At 38.0% G+C, this 26,510-nt stretch overlaps 1 protein-coding gene across 1 annotated transcript; it reads right to left on the reverse strand.

The window, feature by feature from the left end:
- Positions 1 to 511: 511 nt before the first annotated feature.
- Positions 512 to 26,235, reverse strand: PEX13 (peroxisomal biogenesis factor 13). The gene is made up of 4 exons (XM_028089673.2): positions 26,105 to 26,235; positions 5,349 to 6,043; positions 4,688 to 4,813; positions 512 to 2,775 (listed from the first exon to the last, which is right to left on the reverse strand). The coding sequence occupies exons 1-4, from the start codon at positions 26,194 to 26,196 to the stop codon at positions 2,477 to 2,479; spliced, it is 1,212 nt and encodes a 403-aa protein (XP_027945474.1). The 5' UTR covers positions 26,197 to 26,235; the 3' UTR covers positions 512 to 2,476.
- Between the last annotated feature and the right edge of the window lie 275 nt (positions 26,236 to 26,510).

The following is a 26,510-nucleotide window of genomic DNA, read 5'->3' on the forward strand; positions in this document are numbered from 1 at the left end:
TTCTTTAAATCACAAGGAAATGGAACAAATTGGTTTGCAGTAGTTAATATACGCAATGAGAAAGACACTTTTTATATTAATTCCAATCCTGCAAAAAGAGTTAACAGTTTATCTTCAAAAAAATGTCAACCAAGTTTAATATATTTTTATTTGTCCAGTAAAAGTAACTTCACAACCTACTAAAAATGAAATTTTAACTGAAGAATAATTTGTTCTTTTTTCCATTAAAGCATAAGATAAAGGACAGCTGTAACAAGTAAATGTGTAGTTATGACATGACAGACTAAATCAAGTACCCAAATAAATGTTAAAACACGAAAATTTATAGTCCTCTTACCTTTTCCTTTCTAAACTGGTAAAATACAATCAGAAAAAAAACTTACATAAAACCTGTTTTCTTATTGTAACTTGTGATTTATTGTTCTATTTAACTGAAAATGTTTTGGTTTCAGTTAGTAATTTCTGTAAAGTAGTACTTAAATGAGTTCCTAAAAATAACAATATTAGAGCTGTGAACATTATATTTAATCTCATCTAAAAAATTATACTAAAACTGTCATGATAAAAAAGGCTACAAAATTTCTTATTCTAAATTCCTTTTCCAGAATTCTAATAGAAAAGGAATTTTCAGACACAAATAGTTACTAGTCAGATAACGTATATTGCAATTTAGTATACTTAGCCGAAAAACAAACATCCTAAGAAAAGTTAAATTGTTTTTGTCATTCATCCTGTGCTATACTCTTCTCCTTATGCACCTTTAATAGTAGTCACAAATTCTATCCTGGAGACTCACCTTTTCTAACCAAATAGTGCTGACTCAACATTTCACCCCCACTTCACTTCTATCAATCAATTTGGATGTCTCAACATCAAGTTTAATAATCTGTTTATCGAGAATTGTTTCAAGGACAAAATTTCCATAAATTGCTCTAACACACAAAAAAGCAGAACTTCTAATTGTAGAACACAAATGTAAAATACAAGAAACTTTATCTCAACTTGAACACTAAATAATATCTGGGTGTTAAAAAAATAGGACTAAGATAAATAAATTTTACTCTCATATAATTTTTTTTTCTGTACAGGGTCAATATTTGTATTTAAATTATATGTTACTTATGCTGTCATTTCAAAAGAGAGGTTCCCAAAAAGCCTTTAGTAAAATTCTATGCTGAGTATATATTTGGTTCTTACATGTTTTTGTGTGAACTGTTCTAGAATTACTTATTTGATGAACATAAAGTCTATAAGAAGAAAATAATAAAAATCTTTTATCAAATAATTCCAGGTTTTGAACAATATCTGTAAATGTATTCTTGTATACCTGTATTCCTAATATTATTCTGTAGTATGATCACAGCAAGTAGATGGATTTTCCAATTCTGTGGGGAAATATTCAGTGTACTAAAATTTAACTGCATTTAAAGTCATTATTAAACACAAAACAAATCATACAATGTTATCATATCCTAAATGGCAATTCAGCATTTTATTTATAGTCTCAGTAGTAAAAACTAAACCTAAAAGAAATGTGTATCCAACGTGACACATTTTCAATGTTTAAAGAACAGCCTGAATATGGAATTTAAAAAGTAATTATACTAGGGAAAAGCAGAGAATCCATGAAAAGATTTAAATCATTACTGCTAGAATTGATTATATTGTTATGTGCAAACTCAAAGGATTTGAGTCTTGGCTGGAGAAAAAAAATGTAAATCTTTCATATATTCGGATTTATCCAGATTGAAAACTAGTTATATTGTAAAGGGATAAAAAGTTCTATGATCCTCAGAAGAAATGGAAATAATCTGTAAGAAAGATAAATTTCAGCCTTTTTACTAGCAGGAAAAACTATAAGGGCTAAATATCACTCTAGAATAATGTCCTTCAGAATACTTCTAGTGACCCTTCCAAGATAAATTTTTAAAAATACAATAAAAGGTAACAGTATCAGTTGTTGGTAGGTTAAAAACATATTACTGTCTAAAGCAAACCCAAGACTGGATATAACACAGATCAGAAAATTTTTATTATTGTTTAAAGTTGTAAAAAAAAAAAAGTAGCCTTTTGCCTGTTCTCATATTTATATGTTATCACTCAATTTCTGGGAGGATTCCAAATCAATTAAGCTCTAACTTTAAAAAGCATTAAAGACCCTTACTGTAGCAAACAGTGTATTCTATAGTTCATCAATCTTACTTTCAATAAAACATAGGATTTTAAATAAGATGAAAATGATAGCAGTCTCCATAATCTTAAAATCTAGGTGAAACAAACATCCTCATGGTCCAATAACTTGTAAAACGTAACCAGGTCACTAGACCAACACACTAGTGTACAACTTTAATAATTTCTAGCAGCAAAACACCTGGAATAGCCATTAACAAATGTGTTCATTGGATTGTAGATTAATTTCTTTGTAAGAAGTAATTTTTAAAAAGTATAGTTCAATTGCAGGCAAACATAAAAGATATCAAAGATCTTGTTTATCTCCACCTTTCCCAGTGGAATCAGGTGCAACTGGAACCTTATTAGTTTCAACAAAAACAGATTCAAAGGCAGCTTCCTGTTCATCCAAAGAATCAGCAGCCGTGGCTCCTTTAGTTAGTGTTGTGTTGGTAAAAGATTGTTGCTGCTTGGAAATTTTGCTGGATTCCACTGCTTTTCTACCTCTTCTTTTACCAAGAATTTTGACATAATTAGCAGGTATAAGTCCTGTTGTTTGACCATCAAGACTAGCCAGAAGCCAACCACGCACTTTGGGTTGCTGTTCTGATGGAAGAAAAGACAGCCTTGTAAATATAACACACTTTGGAGTCCAACAAAATATTGATAATAAAATATTAAGTAAAATCTGTGTTATACTTACATAATAAAATTCATAAACAAATAGTATATATATTCAAAATCAAATGATGAGTAGGCTTAACAGTTTTAGGGTCCTTTCTTATAATTTATACTTTTTATTTTATACTTACTAAATATATTTTCAACCTTGAAGAACATGAAGTTTATATCAGTTGCTCTATTTATAGAGTAAGGAGAGTCGGTTCTCCCAAAAGCTAAACTAACATCAGTGTTTTTCATATTTTAAATCGAAAGTTAAATGAATTTCTCATTCTCAATAGAAGTTAGGCGCAAGCATAGAAAATATATACCTTTATACAAGCCAAATTTCTTTATATACTTTTGGCCAAAATATAAAATTCATTCTATGTGATTGTGACGAACAATCCTTTTTTTTTTGTTTTTTTTTTTTTAAGTAGGCTCCATGTTGGCATGGAGCCCAATGTGGGGCTTGAACTCTGAGAACAATAGAGAAAAAAAATAAAACACTTAAAATCAACTATGTCTGTGACTGATTTTTGTTCTAAATGCTCAAACATACTTTATGTGAGCAATGGAGAAAAGCAAACAAGCAAAGCTAAAGTGTTAAGAGGCATCAATAGTGGAAGAATAATTTGAGATACAAAATTTTCCTGAAATATTACAATGTAATTGAAAGAAATCACACTTGATCTTTTTTATACTTTATTTAGATAAATTAAAACTAATTATCTGAAAGTGCTATTTTCACTAGAAGAAAAATATGAATATAATACTTAGAAGCCTAGATTTTGTGTATGAGGGATGAGGCAGAGATATAGCAAATTTGATCCAAATTTTTCAGTTACTTATACAATAAACAAATAATGTGAACATTGGAGGTATTTTTTCCCTATATAAAGAATGACTAAAACTAAAGCACGTTTCCATCAATAGATCACATGGAAAACAGCCAAAGTGGTTACGAGTATAGGTTCTAAAGTGGGACAAACCTAGGTTTATAGTCTAGCTCCATCATATCTTAGCTTTGTGATCTTGGACAATGTAGTCATTCTGAGTCTTAGTTTTCTCATAAGTAAAATAGGGACAGTATAATAAAAGTACCCACATCATACATTATAAGGGTTAAAATGCAAGATGCAAACTATAGTGCCTTGTACTATAAAGGACAGCTGTTATTGTCACTAGTATCTTTACCAACGAAATGTTACTTTTCCTAGCAAACCTGAATCCCCACAAACACACAAAAATCTTTTCCCCCCCCAAATCCATTAAAAATTCTGATCATTACTGGGGAAAGCTAAAGGGAAAAGGCCATTTTGCCTGGGGCCATTAAAAACTATTAGTGACTTGGTCCAAAAATAAACCTGAGATGTGTATAAATTTTTTTGATGAGGTTCTCATGACAGTAATTCCTCAAATAGTCAGGTTGGAGTTTCTGAAGTAAACACTATTCAAATAAAAAAGAAAGCAATACCAGTCTGAGCAATCAAAGACTAAGAGAGATACTTACATGACACTGGATAATTTCTTTGGATTGTCAGATTTATTACATATAGTGCTTACTTCATGTTTTTATGTGGGGATTAACAGAGTTTGGAATTCAAGCTTTGAGTTTAGAAGAGATATAAACAAAATCTTTCCTCATCTCAGTGAAATATTATTAGAACAACCCTGTTGGGCATTTCTCTCCCACAGGCCCAGATTTGGAAGTTCTAAACTGACACGAAAGAGAAATCCTAGCAACTACTTCTGAGTTAACTAATAATGACCCGAGATCCTTTGTTGCAGTTTTTAATATTCCATTTACAAATTCAAAAAATTCACAGAAAATTCCAATTTATTCATGTTTTATTACCTTTGAGAGCTAAGTTTAGCATATCACCAGCACGGAAAGAAATTTCTTCTTCAGATACAGCAGCAAAATCATATTCTGCTCTAGCAACTACATGGTCATCGTCACCACTTGCCCAGTTTGTATTGTCTATAAACCAAATTAAGAATTAAGATTAAGGGTTAGGGTTTACAGTTCACTGGCTATGGTTTATAAACTACATAAGTTTATTAGCCAAGAGAAAAGTACCCCCCCAAAGTTAAATTCTGTAATTAACACAATATAAAATCTAACAATATGTTCACTAGGATATCTACTATGAACTTTCTCTTTTTCTTCAAGCTCAAAATTACAATTACCCGTGTATTGTCTTACCCACTTCCCTGCAAGTTTTAGAAAAATAAGGGAATTATGTCCTATGTATCTCTGTATCCTCTACAGCATCAAGTTTAGTACCTTGTAAACAGTAGTCTGGCAGTGTGTACTGTTATATTAAACAAAGAATAAATAAATCAATAAGCCTATTTTGCTACATATTCATTTTCCAGTTTTTAAGTTCTTAGCTGAAAATATAACTGGATCAAAATATTAAATACAAATGAATATGAACAATGCTAATTTAACAAATCTATTCTTGAAATTTGAGATTGTTATATGGTTTTTTAACCCATTCTCTTACTCTTACCTGTTACTTCATCATTATGGGTAGACAGCAGTTTCCAGATGAGGTAAGGACCACCAAGGATAACAGCAAAGAACAAGAATATTGGCCAAGATTTTGCTGAGTTAGCTGCTCTGTCCTCAGCACCAAGGCAAGAAACAGTTCCTTCACTTTCTGCCCATAGGTCCTCATTCTCAGAGCCTCTTCTTAAACCTATCATCCACTGCAATCGTCTGTAAAGATACCTTATAGTCCTAACTAATGCAAAAGCTGAAAAAACCTTTGTGAAATGTATTTTTAACCGGGAAAAGTGATTTGCTACATCCAATACAGCCCTGAAACTGTTATAGACAGCTGAAAAGGTAGCATCCATCATCATACTGACGGAGGCAAATGCATGCACAATACTTTCAATGGACTGAAATGCACCTCTGCTGCTTTCTTCAGCTTGCTGAACAAATCTACTAGGTGGCAGATCATCTACACGGAGGCGGTTATAGCCCAACCCATTATATCCATAACTATAAGGGCTATAGCTTCCATAAAACGAATTTCCATAGGCACCATATCCTGAAGAAAATGAACTGTAAGCAGGTCTGAAAGTATTCACACTGCTGCTTCCTGTCTGCTGTGATGGCCTTGGAAGAATAGGTGGGGGCACTCTGGTAAGTGTTGGTTGTCCAGGTCTTGTCAATAAAGTAGGACCCAAATCAGCAGATCTAAAACCAAATAAAGATTCAAAAAAGTAACTTAAGCACATAAATTCAATTCAAAGTAACTATTAAACACCTCTTACATATCTAGTGTTAACAACAGATCTATTGACGATGTGGTAAGAATAAGGAATAGTCTCTAATATCCACATGCTTAGAATCTCAGTCTTAAAATGAACAAGTAAAATAGCTGACTAAACTCTGCTATTTTCTTGTTTACTTATGCTGGCATTATTAGAAGTATCTTCAATCTATTTTCTCATAGGTACAACGATGTATCTGTCTATCCTTGCACCTAAATGGCACTATCTTAATCACTATAGTTTTATAATAGGTCTTAGTATCCAATAAAACAAGTCCTCCTACAATGTTCAACTTCAGGAGTGTTTTGACTATTTGACACTTTGAATTTCCACATACATTTTAGTATCAGAGCTTGAAGTTCCACACCCTCTTCCCCAAAAAATCCTATTGAGATTGTTTGGGATTACACTGAATCTGTAGGTTGAGATAAACCACATCTTTATCATAGAGTTTCAACTCACATTTATTAGGTCTCTTAAAGATTTTTCTCAATAATGGTTTTTAAAAATAACTTTATTGAGTCTCTATAATGTTTTATAGTTTCCATGTGGCAGGTTTTCTCTAAGTTTATTCATATATACTTGATATTTTTTGATGCTATTGTAAATGGTGTCTTCTAGAATTTCAGTTTGATACTGTTACATAGAAATGATAGATCTTTCCTTTTTTTTTAAGATTTTATTTATTTATTTGACAGAGAGAGAGAGAGAGAGACAGCGAGAGAGGGAACACAAGCAGGGGGAGTGGGAGAGGGAGAAGCAGGCTTCCCGCTGAGCAGGGAGCCCGATGCGGGGCTCGATCCTAGGACCCCGGGATCATGGCCTGAGCCGAAGGCAGACGCTTAACGACTGAGCCACCCAGGCGCCCCTAGAAATGATAGATCTTTAAAAAAATATAGTCCTTGTATCCAGCAATCTTGTTTTTGATTCTATTGGATTTTCAAAAATCTTAAGGATTTGCAGTCATATTGTATGTGAATAATCGTAGGTTTATTTCTTTTTTCAATCCTTACAGCTCTGATTATTAAGCTATTATACCTCAGATATGCTGTAGAATCTTGAATAGAAGTGATAACAGGCATCCTTGTCTCATTCCTGAACTCAAAGGGAAAGTTCTCAACAAGTCACCATTGATTATTACGTTTGCTGCAGGGCTGCTGTAAATTTAGTAGTTCCTTTTCCATTTCTATTTACTAAGAGTTTTTAGCATGAATGAACACTGAATTTTATTCTCAGCATCAAGATTAAGATTTTAATTATGAATTCAATTTCTTTAGTATCATGCCACTTAAAATAAGGTCTGTGGACCAGTGCTAATTATGAGTCATATGTACTGATCTAAAGTACAACAAATGAGACTGTTTAAGTAACATGACATTGCCATATTTTTACTGTATTTTATAAAAGTATTGGCTATCAGCACAAATATTTTGAGAAGGACTACTATAGGACTATTTCTTTTTTTTTTTTAAGATTTTATTTATTTCAGAGAGAGTGTGAGAGCGATCACGAGAGGGGGGTGAGGAACTGAGGGAGAAACAGCCTCCCTGCTAACTAGGGAGCCTGATACGGGACTTGATCCAGGGACTCCAGGATCATGACCTGAGCTGAAGGCAGATGCTTAACCGACTCAGCCACCTAGGCGCCCCATCTTCTCTATTTTTAAATTACACCTTGCTTCATCACCTAAATTTCTTCCATTCCTTTCTGTATTTTCTGTACTTTTGTCTCTTTGTGCAAAAATATGTTGGATATTTTCTTCCTATCCTTCAAGTCACTGCTATTCAAGGGCCAATCCATCACAAAAGAAGTATCTTGTGCCATAATGTAAATCAATGAATTCTTAATGCTAATTAAACTAAATAGTGTGCTCAGTGTCAACATTGCTTTACATCCCGGATGAAGTTTCCTTATCTTGTAGACTGTTATTACACAGTTTGAAACACAGCCAGTCTGTACTCTCGGTAGTTACAGGACACACTTAGAACACTGCCCTAAATCACTAGTTCTCTCTGTAGCAATGTCTAATCTGTGGTTAAACCCAATGAGTTCTTAATTTTGGTTATTGTAGTTTTTGTTCTAGATATTCCTTTTCCTTTTAATACTTTCCAAATATCTGCCAAAATTCCTTTGTTTTCTTCCATTGCCTTCAATGTATTAAACAATACTAACGTAAAGTCTCTTTGGTAACCCCATTTTCTGGAGTCCCTATGAATCTGTTTTCTCATCTGTTGTTTTAGTTTCCATTTATGTTTTCTAATGTCTTTCTGGGTCCTGCTATTTGGTTTTGCTTATGCATCAGACATACATGAAGAACTGTAGCAATAATCTGAGACCCTGGATGATGCTCTCTTCCTCCAGATGTATTTCATTCTGGATACTGGTTTCTTAACTATCCTCTAGTTTACTTCAGGCAGGCTGCTAAGGCTATTATCAATCCATGATATCCTTAATCTAATTTCAGGAACTGAGATGATTTGAAGCTGGGCTTATATTCCTGTTAAGGGCCTGTTTGCTTCTTTTATACCCTCATATCTAGGTGTATCTTTTCAGGGTCATAACACAAGTTGTAGGTAATTTATCAGCACCTCCAGACTAGACTCTAACCATCCTCCAAGAGTCTGTCAAAAGTGCTCTTCAACTGGCTTCTCATCATGCAAACTGCTTCTTTTAGAATCAGCAGCAGCTTCTGTGGGAATCCACTCTCACTTTTGTGGATTTCCATCTTTCTCTAGATCTGGGCTCCATAAATCTTTACCTTCTTATCTGTTTGTATTTGCTTTCTTTCTCTCACTCTCTAGTCTTTTAAAAATTCTTGAACCGGGGCTCCTGGGTGGCTTAATCGTTTAAGTGTCTGCCTTCAGCTTAGGTCATGAACCCAGGGTCCTGGGATAAGACCCCATATCGTAGGGCTCCCTGCTCAGTGGGGAGCATGCTTCTCCCTCTCCCCCTCCCCACAATCATGCTTACACACACATATGCTGTCTCTCTCTCTCAAATAAAATCTTAAAAAAAAAATTCTTGAACCATTGAAAGTAACCTGTAGACTTGATACATTTTTTTAAAAGATTTTATTTATTTATTTGTCAGAGAAAGAGAGAGAGCATAAGCACGGGGAGGAGCAGGCAGAGGGAGCAGCAGGCTCCCCGCTGAGCAGGGAGGCCCACATGGGACTTGATCCCAGGACCTTGAGCTGAAGGCAGATGTTTAACCGACTATGCCACCCAGGCATCCCTAGACTTGATAAATTACTACTAAATACCTCAGTATCCTAAGAGCAAAAATATTTCATACAAAACCATATCATTTTCCCATCTCTAAAAATTAACAATTCCATCATTATCCAATTGATATTCAACAGATAACAATTACCATCAAATGTCTTTAAACAGCTTTAATAAGATAAAATTCATATACCATGAACTCAGCTATTTAAAGAATAAAGAGCTATTTTAAGTATAAAAGTCAATGGATTTTTTTGTATATTCACATAGGTGTACAACTATCAACCTATGTAAATTCCAGAACATTTTCATCATCCCAGAAAGAAATCACATATTCATTAGCAATCACTACCTATTTCCTGCTCTATTCCCAATCCTAGGCAACAACTAATCTAATTTCTATCTCTATGGGTTTGTCTATTCTGGATACCTCATGTATACTCAACTCTTGTTATTTTCAATAGTCATCCTATAAAGTTGCTGTGAACATTGAATTAGCAAATATGGAATCACTGCTCCTGAGGGAACAAGGCACTTCAGCACAATGCGTAGGGGCCATTTTAAAATAGCAAAATCACCAAGAAAAATATGAAAAATGAAAATCCATTAAACTGTGAAAAGGACACCTGTTTATAACATGAAGCTGAAACAAAAAGCCAGAGTGTTGGAATGCTGGGGTGGCTCAGTCGTTAAGCGTCTGCCTTCGGCTTGGGTCATGATCCTGGGATCCTGGGATCGAGTCCCACATCGGGCTCCCTGCTTGGTGGGGTGCCCATTTCTCCCTCTCCCTCTGCTGCTCCCCCGCTTGTGCTTTCTCTCACTCTCTCTCCCATTCTCTATCAAATAAATAAATAAAATCTTTTTCAAAAATGTCTTTTAGGCTGTTGTGGTTTTATTGAACAAAAATTCAGTTAAGGTTCACACATTGCATTTGGTTGTTTCCTCATCTCTTCTAAATTAGAATTATCTGTTTCTTTTAAATGTCCTTGACTTTTCGAAGAGTAAAGCCAGTTTTGTTTTATTTGCTTATTTACTCATTTATTTTTAAAGATTATTTATTTATTTATTTGACAGGGAGAGAGAGAACGCACAAGCAGGGGGAGCGGCAGGCAGAGGGAGAGGGAGAAGCAGGCTTCCCTCTGAGCAGGGAGTCCAATGCAGGGCTCAATCCCAGGACCCTGGGATCATGACCTGAGCCGAGAGCAGATGCTTCACCGACTGAGCCACCCAGGCGCCTGAGCCAGTTTTGTTTTACAATGTCTTACATTCTGGATCAGTGTTTCCCCAAAATGTTGTTTGGTTTTTTTAGAGAGAAAGCACATGGTGTGGAGAGAGAAAGAGGTAAAGAATCTCAAGCGGACTCCTGGCTGAGCACGGAGCCCAACATGGAGCTCAATCTCACAACCCTGAGGTTATGACCTGAGCCGAAATCAAGAGTTGGATGCCAGGGCACCTGGGTGGCTCAGTCGTTAAGCGTCTGCCTTCGGCTCACGTCATGATCCCAGGGTCCTGGAATCGAGCCCCACCACTGGGCTCCCTGCTCCGCGGGAAGTCTGCTTCTCCCTCTCCTACTCCCCCTGCTTGTATTCCCGCTCTTGCTGTCTCTGTCAAATAAATAAATAAAATCTTAAAAAAAAAAAAAGTTGGATGCCTAACTGAGCCACCCAGGAGACCCCAAAATGTTATTTAAATGTATCTTTATCCTCTATATTTCCAGTTAAATTAAGCATTGCATTTAAAGGTTTAATTAGAATCAGGTTAACATTTTTGGGAAGAACAATTCATGGCTTATGTTTACTTTATGTTGTATCACATCACAAAAAGTGGAACCAAACTTTAAAAAGGGTCAGCTGACTAACAAATAGTGTAGCATTTTCTGGTTTTCATGAAGTAGCTCTGCTCTAAAGTAGGAGCAATAATAGATAAAACAAAGAGAACAAACAGGCATATCTAGACTTATGGAATAGAAACTAAACAGAAAGAAAAAAATTATTATAAGGGTGAAGCTATGGGCCTACTCAATTCTGGGTCTGAAATCAGGCTGTGACAGTCAGGATTTATATTTCTAGGAAATAATAAGAACTAATAGTGCTCCATTCAAAGAACTAGTTTTGGGTGCCTGGGTGGCTCAGTTGGTTAAGTGTGCCTTCGGCTCAGGTCATGATCCCAGGGTCCTGGGATCGAGTCCATATCTGGCTCCTTGCTCAGCAGGGAGCCTGCTTCTCCTCTCCCTCTGCCTGCTGCTCCCCCTGCTTGTGCTCTCTCTCTCTCAAATAAGTAAATAAAAATCTTAAAACAACAACAAGAACAACAACTCACTGGTTCTCTTAAAACAAACAAAACGAACAAATGGAACTAGTTCATTGTTGAAGCTGTGGGTTGGAATGCAATACACTGACTTCTAAAAACAGATTATAAAATTTACTGACAATAGTTTAAGATTTTTAGAAAGTTACAGAACTAAGAAGAGTAGGACACTGATTAACATCTCAAGTGCAGGAAATGAAACAAGTTAACAACTGACTCACTGACTTGGTGACTTAATCTTTGATATCCTTAATCTAAGCCACCATTTTTATACAGGTTCTTATATGGTAGGGTGGATGCTGAAGGAGCAGGGAGAGGCAACAGAAACCTACTAGACAGAAGTAAATGTAGAAGGGAAAGGAAACAACTCAAAAACTCAAAAAGGAAACAGAACCTATTCAAAACAAACATATCAAGAAGACACACAAGAAGAAATAAAAACACTAAGAAACCCAACTAACAAAAATCAACAATTAGAATGAAAATTCAGCTTCTTGGGAAGATGGTGGAGGAACAGAGGGTCCTAGTTTCATCTGGTCCATGGAATTCAACTAGATAGCTATCAAATCATTCTGAATACCTGCAAACTCAACCAGAGATCTATGAAAAGAATTGCTGTAATTCTGGGGCACCTGGGTGGCTCAGGTGGTTAAGCGACTGCCTTTGGCTCAGGTCATGATCCTGGAGTCCCGGGATCGAGTCCCACACCGGGCTCTCCACTCAGCAGGGAGTCTGCTTCTCCCTCTGACCCTCCCCCCTCTCATGCTATCTCATTCTCTCTCTCAAATAAATAAATAAAATCTTAAAAAAAAAAAAGAATTGCTGTAATTCTACAAATAGAAAAGTGACACTTTTTGCAAGGTAGGAGATGCAGAGAAGTGAATTTGAGGTGATATATTAGAAGATAAACTGCAGGGGAAGGGAGCCTCCATAAGCCAGCTAAGGGAAAGTGATATAGCAGCAAAACATAAAATTGGAACTTTTAGAAATCTCCTCTGGTGGGGGATGTCCCTGCCTTAAAAGGTGCTCAGGTGGCTAAGGTGGGTGGAATCCTAGATGGGACAGTGTGGTCTCAGGATTCCCGGGGTCACAGAAAGAACAGGGGTGCCTGGGTGCAGCAGAGTTCCCAAGCGTCAGAGCAGGGAAGCCAGCTGCAAACAGCGAGCCCAGGACAGGGCTTTCAGCTTGGTGTTGCCATAAACTTTGAACCATGGCACTGTCGGGCAACGGCTCTCCAAGCAGGGGCCCAGAAAAAGGCAGAACCCCAGCGTGACCCCCCCTCCATGTCCTGGGAGGATAGGTGTGGGTGCTCACCACAGGAGTCTGTAAAGTTTAGAGACTCCAAACAGGGTCGCATGCCTGAGATAAAAACACTCGGTCACAGGCTGGGTGAACATGGGGCAGAAAGAAGCCAGGGAGACAAGAGTGACTGACTGCTTTTCTGTGAGGAATCACTAAAGAATGGGGGGCATGAATTTTCGCATCCGGGGCTGGAGATCTGGGTGCAGCCATTTTCATCCCCTAAAGTGGTACGGAAAGACTTCAGGGGAAAAAAGCCACATAGAACAATCCAAAGCTGCTTACACTGAGCCCTGGCCCCCTGGCAAGGGGGTGTGTGATTCCGCTGGGGCAAAGACACCTGAGAATCAGTGCAACAGGCTCCTCCCCCAGAAGACCAGCAGGAACATTCAGTAATACCAAGTCTACTGATCACACGGAACTGCAAAACTCCAGTGCTAGGGGAAAATAGCATATAGAATTGAGGACTTTTTTTCTCATGATTCTTTAGTCTGGCAGTTTAAATTTTTTTCTTTTTTCTTTCTTCCCTTTTCAACTAGTTTCTTATTTTATCAACTCTTTTTTTAAGTCTTTTTTAATTTTCATTTTTACATTTACTATATATGTTATATATGCTATATACATAGTATAGGTCTATTCTAATATAGAATATTAGAATAATTGGGGTTCCAGAGGAAGAGGAGAGAGAGGGAGAGGGAGAGAGAGGGAGAGAGAGGGAGAGAGAGGGAGAGAGAGGGAGAGAGAGGGAGAGAAAGACAGAGAGAGAGAGAGAGAGAGAGGCAGAAGGTATATTTGAGCAGATTATAGCTGAAAATTTCCCCAATCTGGGGAAGGAAATAGGTATTTGAGTCCAGGAGGCACAGAGAACCCCACTCAAAATAAAAAATAGGTCAACACCTTGACATATAACAGGGAAGCTTGCAAATTTCAGAGACAAAGAGAAAATCCTGAAAGCAGATTGGGACAAGAGGTCCTCAACCTACAGAGGTAGAAACATAAGGCTGGCAGCAGACCTATCCACAGAGACCTGGCAGACCAGAAAGGACTGGCATGATATATTCAGGGTGCTAAATGAGAAAAAGATGCAGCCAAGAATACTTTAACCAGCAAAGTTGTCATTCAGAATAGGAGAGATAAAGAGCTTACAGGACAAACAGAAACTAAAAGAATTTGTGATCACTAAACCAGCCTGCAAAAATTATTAAAGGGGATCCTTTAAGTGAAGAGAGAGCCCCAAAGCAACACAGACCAGAAAGGAACAGAGACAATATACAGAAACAGTGACTTTACAGGTAATACAATGGCACTAAGTTCATATCTTACAATAGTTACTCTGAATGTAAATAGGCTAAATGCCCCAATCAAAAGACGCAGGGTATCAGAATGGACAAAAAAGCAAGAACCCTTGATATGGCTTTCTACAAGAGACTCAATTTAGACCCAAAGACACCTTTAGAATGAAAGTGGAGGGGGGGGGGTGCCTGGGTAGCTCAGTTGGTTAAGTCGTTGCCTTTGGCTCAGTTCATGATCTCAGGGTTCTGGGATCAAGCCCCACGTCAGGCTCCCTGCTCAATGGGGAGTCTGCTGGTCACTCTCCCTCTGCTGCTTCCCCACTGGTGCTCTCTTGCTCACATACTCTCTCAAATAAATAAAATCTTAAAAAAAAATGGTGGAGAACCATTTATCATGCCAATGGACACCAAAAGGAAGCTGGGGTAGCCATCCTTATATCAGACAAAATAGATTTTAAACCAAAGACTGTAATAAGAGATGAAGAGGGACACTATATCATAATTAAAGGGTCTATCCAACAAGAAGATCTAAAAATTATAAATATTTATGCCCCTAACACAGGAGCAGCCTATTATATAAACCAATTAATAACAAAATTAAAGAAACACATTGATAATAATACACTAATAGTAGGGGGCTTTAACACCCCACTCACTGCAATGGACAGATCCATCTAAGCAGAAGATCAACAAGGAAACAAGGGCTTTGAATGACACACTGGACCAGATGGACTTCACAGATATAGTCAGAGCATTCCATCCTAAAGCAACAGAATACACATTCTTCTCAAGTGCATACGGAACATTTTCCAGAACAGATCACATACTAGGTCACAAATCAGGTCTCAACTGGTACCAAAAGACTAGAATTATTCCCTGCATGTTTTCAAGCCACAATGCTTTAAAACTTGAACTGAGTCACAAGAGAAAAATTGGAAGGAAAACAAATGCATGGAGGTTAAAGAGCATCCTACTAAAGACTGGATTGGTCAACCAGGAAATTAAAGAATTTAAAAAATTCATGGAAACAAATGCAAATGAAAACACAACTGTTCAAAACCTTTGGGATGCAGCAAAGGCAGTCCTAAGAGGGAAGTATATAGCAATACAAGCCTTTCTTAAGAAACAAGAAAATTCTCAGGGCACCTGGGTGGCTCAGCCGTTAAGTGTCTGCCTTTGGCTCAGGTCATGATCCCAGGGTCCTGGGACTGAGACCCGCATCGGGATCCCTGCTAGGCGGGAAGCCTGCTTCTCCCTCCCCCACTCCCTCTGCTTGTGTTCCCTCTCTTGCTGTGTCTCTCTCTGTCAAATAAATAAATAAAGTCTTTAAAAAAAAGAAATAAGAAAAGTCTCAAATACATAACCTAATCTTATACCTAAAGGAGCTAGAGAAGAACAGCAAATAAAGCCTAAATCCAACAGGAGATGAAAAATAATAAAGATCAGAGCAGAAATCAATGATATAGAGATTAAAAAAAAAAAACAGGGGAACAGATCAAGGAAACTAGGAACCAGTTCTTTGAATTAATAAGATTGATAAATCCTGGCCAAACTTATCAAAAAGAAAAGAAAAAGGACCCAAATAAATAAAATCATGAATGAAAGAGGAGAGATCAAAACCAACATCAAAGAAATACAATTATAAGAACATATTATAAGCAACTATATGCCAACAAATAAGGCAATCTGGAAGAAATTGATGCATTCCTAAAAACATATAAACTATCAAAACTGAAACAGGAAGAAATAGAAAACCTGAACAGACCCATATCCAGCAAGGAAACTGAAGCAGTAATCAAAAATCTCCCACAAACAAGAATCCAGGGCTAGATGACTTCCCAGGGGATTTCTACCAAACTTTTAAAGAAGAATTAATACCTATATTTCTGAAGCTGTTTCAAAAAATAGAAATGGAAGGAAAACTTCCAAACTGGTTCTGTGAGGCCAGCATTACCTTGATCCCAAAACCTGACAAAGATCCCACCAAAAAGGAGAATTACAGACGAATATCCCTGATGAACATGGATGCAAAAATTCTCAACAAGATACTAGCCAATAGGCTCCAACAGTACATTAAGAGGATTATTCACCACCACCAAGTGGGATTTATTCCTGGGTGCAGGGGTGGTTCAACATCTGCAAATCAATCAAGGTGATACACTACGTTAATAAAAGAAAGGACAAGAACTATATAATCCTCTCAATAGATGTAGAAAAAGCATTTGACAAAGTACAGCATCGTTTCTTGATTAAAACTCTCCACAGTGTAGGGATAGAGGGAACATACCCCAATATCATAAAAGCCATATATGAAAAGCCCACAGCAAATATCGTTTTCAATGAGGAAAAACTGAGAGCTTTGTCCCTAAGGTCAGGAACATGACAGGGAGGTCCACTCTAGCCACTGTTGTTCAACATAGTACTAGAAGTCCTAGCCTCAGCAATCAGACAACAAAAAGAAATAAAAGTTGTCCAAATAAGCAAAGAAGTCAAACTCTCACTCTTAGCAGATGACATGATACTCTATGTGGAGAACCCAAAAGACTCCACCCCAAAATTGCTAGAATTCATACAGGAATTCAGCAAAGTGGCAGGATATAAATCAATGCACAGAAATCAGTTGCATTTCTATACACTAACAATGAGAGAGAAGAAAGAAATTAAGGAATTGATCCCATTTGTAACTGCACCAAAACCCAGAAGATACAGAAGAATAAACTTAACCAAAGAGGTAAAGGATCTGTACTCTGAAAACTATAGAATACTCACAAAAGGAATTGAGGAAGACACAAAAAATGGAAAAACATTCCATGCTCATGGACTGGAAGAACAAATATTGTGAAAATGTCTATGCTTCCCAAAGCAATCTACATATTCAATGCAATCCCCATCAAAATACCATCAACTTTTTTCATAGAGCTGGAATAATCCTAAAATTTGTATAAAATCAGAAAAGACCCCGAATAACCAAAGGAATGTTGTAAAAGAAAACCAAAGCCGGAGTCATCAAGATTTCAGACTTCAAACTCTATTACAAAGCTGTAATCATCAGGACAGTATGGTACTGGCACAAAAACAGACACATAGGTCAATGGAATAGAATAGAGAACCCAGATATGGACTCTAAACTGTGGGGTCAACTAATCTTCAACAAAGCAGGAAAGACTATCCAATGAAAAAAAGACAGTCTTCCACAAATGGTGCTGGGAAAATTGGGATGGCCACATGCAGAAGAATGAAACTGGACCATTTTCTTACACCACACACAAAAATAAATTCAAAATAGATGAAAGACCTAAATGTGAGATAGGAATCCATCAAAATACTAGAGAACACAGGCAGAAAGCTCTGTGACCTTGGTCACAGCAACTTCTCGCTAGACACGTCTCCAAAGGCAAGGGAAACAAAGGCAAAAATGAACTATTGGGACTTCATCAAGATAAAAAGCTTTTGCACAGCAAAGGAAACTGTTGACAAAACCAAAGACATCCTACAGAATGGGGGAAGATATTTGCAAATGTTTTGTCAGATAAAGGATTAGTATCCAAAATGTATAAAGAACTTATCAAACTCAACACCCAAAGAACAAATAATCCAGTCAAGAAATGGGCATTAGACATGAACAGATATTTCTCCAAAGAAGTCATACAAATGGCTAACAGACACATGAAAAAAATGCTCAACATCTCTCAGCATCAAGGAAATACAAATCAAAACCACAATGAGATACCATCCCACACCAGTCAGAATGGCTAAAATTAAAACAAGTCAGGAAACAACAGATGTTGGTGAGGATGCGGAGAAAAGAGAACGCTCTCAGTGTTGGTGGGAATGCAAGCTGGTACGGCCACTCTGGGAAACAGTACGGAGGTTCCTCAAAAAGTTGAAAATACTACGGTGAGCGCTGTGAATTGTGTAAGACTGATGAATCCCAGACCTGTACCTCTGAAACAAGTAATACATCATATGTTTAAAAAAAAAAAAGATAGTAGGAAGGCAAAAATGAAGGGGGAGAAATCGGAGGGGGAGACGAACTATGAGAGACTATGGACTCTGAGAAACAAACTGAGGGTTTTCGGCGGGGCATGGGGGGATGCGTTAGCCCAGTGATGGGTATTAAGGAGGGCACATATTGCATGGAGCACTGGGCGTTATACGCAAACAATGAATCATGGAACACTACATCAAAAACTAAAGATGTAATGTATGGTGACTAACATAAAAAAAAAAAAAGAAAAAAAAAGTTGAAAATAGAGATACCCTATGACCCAGCAATTGCACTACTGGGTATTCACCCCAAAGATACAAATGTAGTAATCCAAAGGGGCACCTGCACCCCAATATTAATAGTAGCAATATCCACAATAGCCGAACTATGGAAAGATCCTAGATGTCCATCAACAGATGAATGGATAACGAAGATGTAGTGTGTGTGTGTGCCACATACACACACAATGGAATATTACGCAGCCATCAAAAAATGAAATCTTGCCATTTGCGATGACACGGATGGGACTAGAGGATATTATTCTAAGTGAAATAAGTCAATCAGAGAAAGCCAATTATCATATGATTTCACTCATATGTGGAATTTAAGAAATGAAGCAGAGGAGCATAGAGGAAGGGAGGGAAAAATAAGACGAAATCAGAGAGGGAGACAAACCCTAAGAGACTCTTAACCACAGGAAATAAACTAAGGATTGCTGGAGGGGAGGGGATGGGGTAACTGGGTGATGGGCATTAAGGAGGGCATGGGATGTAATTGGCACTGGGTGTTATATAAGACTGATGAATCACTGAAGCCTACCCATATTAACTATATGTTAATTAAATGAGTATCAATTTAAAAAAATAATGAAAATTCATTCAAGGAAAAACAAATTTTATATAACAGCTAAACATTAAAATAGTTGAAGAGCTCAATGAAGCAATATCATCTATGAAATAAAAACTGAAATGAAATAAAAACATGTAAATAAAAAAATCCATTACAAATCTTAGACATGATTCTCCCAGCCACGGGGATTGTCTTGCAACTATCAGGGAAGAAGAAAATTAGTTGTTGTACACTAAGGAACACAGTGGAAAACACAGAAGTTGGGGAATTCCACTTCAAATAATGGCATTCTAGGTAATCAGACTAATCCTCCCACTAAAAAAAAAAAAACCTAGGGTGCCTGGGTGTCTCAGTCGTTAAGCGTCTGCCTTAGGCTCAGGTCATGACCCCAGGGTCCTGGGATTGAGTCCCACATCAGGCTCCCCGCTCGGCGAGGAGTCTGCTTCTCCCTCTCCCTCTGCGCCTACCCACTGCTCATGCTCTCTGTCTCTAAGTAAATAAACAAAATCTTAAAAAAAAAACAAAAACTAGGAAGGCTAAAAAAATATAACATTACCTGTTTAAAACATGAGAGAACAAGGCATTGAGGAATTAAGAAGTTAATATCCAGGAGAAAGAAAAAACTCAGAGTCCATTTTGAGAAGTTTCTCAAGGGACAAGGGTCAATCTGGAAGAGATGGCTGAAGGACATGAAGCTGTGCAGAGCTTTCAATAGACTCACTGTACTAAGGAGACAAAAACTAGAGTTCAGAACCCCTAAAGAGGAGGGCCAACGTAAAACCCCACACTTCAGACTGGGACCTTAAAGGGCCATATACTAGGAATAAGGGTGAAATGGTATACAAGAAATAGGCTAGCCCTGGCAGGAACTAAAACCACAGCTTCAAACTGGCTCAATTCTTGACTGGATTAAAATGATCCTACACTGCTAGTGGCATAAGGTGCCTGTCAAACGTAAAACTCTCAAGAGAAAGATAGCATCCTTGGCCTCAAATTGCCTTAAATTATCTATATACAATGTCCAGCTCTCATTAAAAAATAATTTGTCCTATATGAACACTAAACTATTATGTCAAAAAAAAAATAGAACAACATCAGATAATACAAAGAGATCCATAGGGGTCCAGATAATGGAGTTATTAGGAAGAGACTTTAAACAACTATGACTAAAATATTCAATGAAAAAAGACAAGACTGAGATTTTTCAGCAGAGAATAGAAACTATAAAGCAGGACCAAATGGATATTCTAAAACTAAAAAATTAAAATTATCAAAACTATGAATTTAATGACTGGTTCAATACCAGATTAGACACTCTGAAAGAAAAACATCAGTGAACCAGAAGAGAATTCAGAAGAAAATACCCAGGATGAAACATGAATAACAAAAGAATACATGCAGAAAGGAGTTTAGGGTATGGGCTGTACAGTGAAATAAACAGCATATATGCAGTTGGAGTCAAAGGGCTGAAAAGATGATGGGCATAAGCAGTATTTGAAGAGATAATGGCTGAGACTTTTCTGATGTAGTGTGTGTTAATTAATGAATGACATTAAGTCAGATGCAAGTATCTCTATGAATACCACCCCAAATAACACAAAGCCATTCGCACTGAGGCCCAACAAAGTATAATCACTGAAAACCAAAAACAAAGAGAAAAATCTTTAAAGCCACCAGAGGAAAAAAGAGATTTCTTTCAAAGAAGCAAGAATACAACAGAAATGGCCCAAACTCTTGGAAAGCTTACAGAAAATAAAAAGCCGGGGGGGGGAAAAAAAAGGAAGCCAGGAAAAATGTCGGTCCCTTAAAGACAATGTTGAGTTAGCAGATCCTTAGGCTCTCTAGACTTCCTGTTAACAAGGAATGTCTTTATAGTCCAAGGTGGAGTAAGTCATACATTGTTACTTGTAGCAGAAACTATTCCTGATACAATGTTTAATAGGACTCCCGGAAGAAGAGATGGGAAAGAATCGTGTTTAAACAAAAGAGATATAATTAGTGAAAATTTTCCTGAATTAAAGAAAGATTGAATCCTTAGAGTGAACATTATAGGTACTGAGCATGAACACTGTAGCTACTGAGCAGGAGGAAAAAATATACGTGTCTGTATATTCATACCTGAATAGAGCATAATAAAGTTGCAGGGGACCAAGGTATCAGGTAAAATCTTAAAGGCTACTAAGAAAAAAATACTCTACCTATAGAGGAATGAAAATCAGACTCAACAGAAAAATTTCTGTAGTTATACAACCTGGATATAAAGCCAAAAAAGTATAGTAAAAGAAAGAAAATTACAGGCTAATTTCACCTAAAATATATATGCAAAGGTCTTAAAATATTAGAACAGAATTCAACATATTTTACAAAATAATCACAATTAAGCAGTTCACCCGTAAATTTACTCATGATTCAACATGAGAAAGTTAACTGATGAAATAAACCACATTTTCAAATTAATTATCTCAATAAATGCATAAAAGTCATTCATAAAATTTATACTCCATAATAAAAATCTGAGCAAGGTAAGGAGATAGAAGTTCAAAAGGAAAGCTATTAAAAACAGAAAAGCAAACATCATACTTCATAGTGAGATTTGGGAAGCATTCCGATGAAAGTCAGGAGCAATACAAGGATGTTGGTTATCTATGCTGGCTTATTTGTAAATGATAGGACTGTCAGCATGGAACACAAAAGAAATTTCAACTAAACCACCAGAACAAATTAAGTCTAACTTAGGCTAGATATAAAAGATGGAAAAGTACCTCATGGAGATAGTTATAAAACATTATTTAAGGCAAAAAAAGGTCCAAATTCTCATAAAGTTCCAATAAAAATCCCAGTCTTTTTTATAAAGGGTAAATATAACAAAGGCAATTTTGAAGAACAGCAATGTGTGGAGGCTGTTGACATACCAGGTACCAAAACTTATTAAAAAGACAGTGTGGGGGGGGGGTGCCTGGGTGGCTCAGTCGTTGGGCGTCTGCCTTCGGCTCAGGTCATGATCTCGGTCCCGGAATGGAGCCCCGCGTCTGGCTCCCTGCTTGGCGGGAGGCCTGCTTCTCCCTCTCCCACTCCCCCTGCTTGTGTTCCCTATTTTGCTGTGTCTCTGTCAAATGAATAAATAAAATCTTAAAAAAAAAAAAAAAAAGACAGTGTGGGGGTGCCTAGGTGGCTCAGTCGGTCAAGTCCAACTCTTGATTTCAGCTCAGGTCATGATCTCAGGGTTGTAAGCAGGGGTCCCTCAGCAGGGATTCTGCTTGAGATTTTCTCCTTCCCCTTCTGCCCCTCTTCCTACTTGTTTTCTTTAAAATAAATAAATACAATCTTAAAAAAAAAAAAAAAGACAAGAAGGCGCCTCGGTGGCTCAGATGGTTAAGCGTCTGCCTTTGGCTCAGGTCATGATCCTGGAGTCCTGGGATCGAGTCCCGCATCGGGCTCCCTGCTCCTTGGGAGCCTGCTTCTCCCTCCGCCTTTCTCTCTCTCTGCCTCTCATGAATAAATAAAATCTTAAAAAAAAAAAAGACAAGAGTGGTGCTAGCATAAGAATAGAAAGACCAACAGAACATATGGGAAAGTCCTCCAAACAGAACCACACATTTAGGAAAACGTAACAGGATGTAGATAGCATTATAAACTAGTACAGAATAGATAAATTAACGGTACTGGGATACTTATTCCCATGGGGGGAAAATATATATTCTCTATTTTGCATTGCTTTTGTCCAAGAGAGTCAGTTCCAGGTGGATTACATGTATGAATGTGAAATGCAGAACATTTAAAAAAATGAGAGAAAAAATTTTTTGATCTGAGGCAGAAAGGGTTTCTTAACCAAGACATAAAAAAAACAATAAAATATGAAAATTTTGGCTATATTTAAATGAAAAGTATCTGTACAACAAAAATGAACATGAATATAAATAAAGAAGACAAGCCACAGACTGAAAGAAATTGAAAACATACAAACAAAAATAGAATTAGTATGAATAAAGGACTCTTTTAACAAGTTAATAAGCAAACCTAAAGCCAATAAAAAAGTGAGCAAAAGATATCAACAGAAAACACTCAAATGGCTAATTTAACATTCAAAAAGATGCTCCATTTTATTACTAACCAGAGAAGTGCAAATTTAAATTAAATATCATTTCACATCCATCAGATTGGCAAATTCAGAACTAAAAAATAACATCATCAAGTGTTAGAAAGAATGTAGAGAAACAGAACACCTTGCCAGTGAAAATGTAAAAAACTGGTATAAAACCACTTTGGGGAGCAACTTGGTAATAGTACTTGAAGCTAAGCATACCCACCACCAAGCAATTCCACTTCCAACAACACATTGTTAGAAAATCCCCTGGAGGGGCGCCTAGGTGGCTCAGTCATTAAGCGTCTGCCTTGGGCTCAGGTCATGGTCCCAGGGTCCTGGGATAGAGCACCACGTTGGGCTCCCCGCTCAGCGGAGAGCCTGCTTCTCCCTCTCCCACTCCCCCTGCTTGTGTTCCCTCTCTCACTGGGTCTCTCTCTGTCAAATAAATAAATAAAATCTTAAAAAAAGAAAGAAAAGAAAACCCCCTGGAAATGTGGATAAGGAGAAAGGCACGAGAACAGTCACTGCAGGGGTGCCTGGGTGGCTCAGGTCATGATCCTGAGGTCCTGGGATCAGGCCCAGAATTGGGCTCCCTGCTCTGCCGGGAGTCTGCTTCTCCCTCTCCTACCTTCCTCTCCCCTGCTGCCGCTGTTCGGTCTCTGTCTCTCTCTCAAATAAATAATCTTAAAAAAAAAAAAAAAAGAGAATGGTCACTGCAGCAGTTTTTAATTCATAATTAATACTTTAATACCTACAACAGAAAAGTTTAAAAAAAAGTTTTTTTTTATTCATTCGAGACACAGAGATACAGAGAGAGAGAGAGAGAGAGCATGAGCAGGAGAAGCAGAGGGAGTGGGAGAAGACTCCCTGCTGAGCAGGGAGTGCGATGCGGTGCAGGGCTCTATCCCAGGACCCTGGGATCATGACCTGAGCCGAAAGGCAGACGCTTAACCATCTGAGCCACCCAGGCGCCCCAAAAGAATAGTTTTTTATGCAATAGAATATCCTACAGCAAATAAAATGAACTACAGCTATATGTATGAACAAGATAAACCTCAAAATCAATAATATGTAATGGAAAAACATTTTGCAAAATGATACATAGTTTGAACATATTTATATAAAATCTAAAAACACACTAAACACTATATATACAGACATATATATAACACACAAACCTAAGTACTAAGATATAAAATAAAGTATAAAAACATAATTGGGTACACTAAACACCAAATAGGGACAGTAGTTATAGCAGGAAAGAATGGGAAGCTTAACTGTTTCTGTAATTTTTATTTTTTTTTATTTTTTTTAAAGATTTATTTATTTATTTGAGAGAGAATGAGAGATAGAGAGCATGAGAGGGAAGAGGGTCAGAGGGAGAAGCAGACTCCCCGCTGAGCAGGGAGCCCGATGCGGGACTCGATCCCGGGACTCCAGGATCATGACCTGAGCCGAAGGCAGTCGCTCAACCAACTGAACCACCCAGGCGCCCCTGTAATTTTTATTTTTAAAAAAATCTGAAAAAAAAACAGGCAAATTTGGAAAATTTTTCTTTTCTTTCTTTTTTTTTTTAAGATTTTGTTTCTCTCTCTCTGAGAGAGAGTAGAGGGAGAGAGCGCACCAGTGGGGTGAAGGGCAGAGGGAGAAGCAGACTCCCCGCTGAGCAGGGAGCCCAATGCGACTGGATCCCTGAACTCTGGGATCATGACTCGAGCCCAAGGCAGACGCTTAACTGACTGAGCCACTCAGGGGCCCCTGGAAAAATTTTCTTAAAGTTAAGTGTGAATACACAAATATTCATTGTCTTACACTCAACCAGTCTCTACGTGTTTAAAATTCACAATGAAGAAAAGTGGGAAAATGGTTACTTTTACATAAACAGAACTTTAAAAAGATGCCAGAGTATAAAACCTGTCTTCCAAATAGCTGTCAAAAAATTTTTTAGAAAGTCAGATCACTCGTAAAAAAGGTAGCAGGAAGTGCCCCCCAGCTTAATAGTATAATTAAAGCTTATTACTTGTTATGTATCTATCATTATTAAATTAAGTTGCTAATGTGTTCAAGCATCTTGACATTTATAAATAAGGATTACAAGATTTTAAGAACATAGCAGAAATACATTCCAGTATATTGGGGACTTTTATATGTTAGGTAAACCTACTATGGTAGGTGATCTGCCATTCGAATCTCATCATCTAAATTTACATGTCCAGATCCACCCAACATGAAACACACAAGGCTGTGAAACTCTTCTTTCATTGTATTTTAGCCTTTTTTCCCATTAAACACTCATTAAAAACAAATAAAAAAACACACAGGCCTTAGAAAAGTGACACGCTATTTTGCACACAAAGGCCATCCAGTGGCCTTGGATTTAGAACTCCCGCTTGAAAGTTGCTTCTCCAAATCCTTATCCACAACATTGCTGAGATATGCTGAAAAACAACGCAAAGCGTATAGGCTTGGGTTCCAGTTGTGTAAAAGCGACCTTTTGTGCTTTCACCAATTTCTCGAGAGGTTGTTAAAAGCTTTGGGGAGACTTTGCTCCCTGTCCAGCCGGGGCTGGGCAAATGCCAGCTACTCTCATCTGCGAAAGACCGAAAGTCTAACGCTTTTAAGAGGGTCAAGCAGTTCTGTCACGGTGTTCCGCTAACAGAAAGGAGCAGGAAGCCGCCCCCTTTCTTCCAAGCACCGGGACCCAGTGAGGCGCCCAGGGGCTCCCTGGAGAGTATCCGTACCGAGAGCCGTCGAGTCAGAAACAGCTGTCTGACATAGAAATTCCCCACACTGGCGTCCTTTCCCTACCTTGAACCCCTCAACGTTGAGGGCTGGTTGAGAGGGGGAGGGGACACCTCAGCGCAACGACGGCCTCAACCGTCTCCCGCCAAGTCCCCACTCCGGCCCACCAAACCCGCGGCCAGAAGAATCCCACACTCACTGGAAAGTGGGGCCAGGTCCTGGTCCTGGCCCGGCCCCAGGAATTCGGCGGGTCTCCCAGGGTTTCGGGGGAGGGGGCGGCTGGGAAGCCATCTCCTCCGCCTCCGCTCGGCTCTTGGTCCGCGCTGGGACTCCCCAGGCCCGGGTACACTAGCGCCTCACGCGCCAGGCAGAATGGGCAGAACACCGAGTCCTCCACCCCGCCTACCCCTGCAGTTAGGCTGTCGGTTGTGGTACTTTGCCAGCTGGGACCTGAGGAAAGGAGGATGACGCTAATCCACCCGGGTGGGGAATACTCTCTTTTTATTTGCCTTAGCAAGAATTTCCATTCTAAACCTGAGGTTAAGGGCTCATCGATATTTCTGGCAGCGGCTACGACGCCCTAGACGTCGGAGTCCCACGGAGGC

The sequence above is a fragment of the Eumetopias jubatus genome, unplaced genomic scaffold, assembly GCF_037043125.1.
Source record: "Eumetopias jubatus isolate StellerSeaLion01/CBP00866 unplaced genomic scaffold, mEumJub1_p1.0 scaffold_9, whole genome shotgun sequence".
NCBI classification, from domain to species: Eukaryota; Metazoa; Chordata; class Mammalia; order Carnivora; family Otariidae; genus Eumetopias; species Eumetopias jubatus.

What these genes read in the sequence shown, in the direction of transcription:
- PEX13 (XM_028089673.2), bottom strand. Translation starts at nt 26,196, where the DNA reads ATGGCTTCCCAGCCGCCCCCTCCCCCGAAACCCTGGGAGACCCGCCGA. An exon ending in CCATAATGATGAAGTAACAG is followed by an intron (nt 4,814 to 5,348) that starts GTAAGAGTAAGA and finishes TTTGGTTTATAG; the next exon opens with ACAATACAAACTGGGCAAGT. An exon ending in GCTAAACTTAGCTCTCAAAG is followed by an intron (nt 2,776 to 4,687) that starts GTAATAAAACAT and finishes TTCTTCCATCAG; the next exon opens with AACAGCAACCCAAAGTGCGT.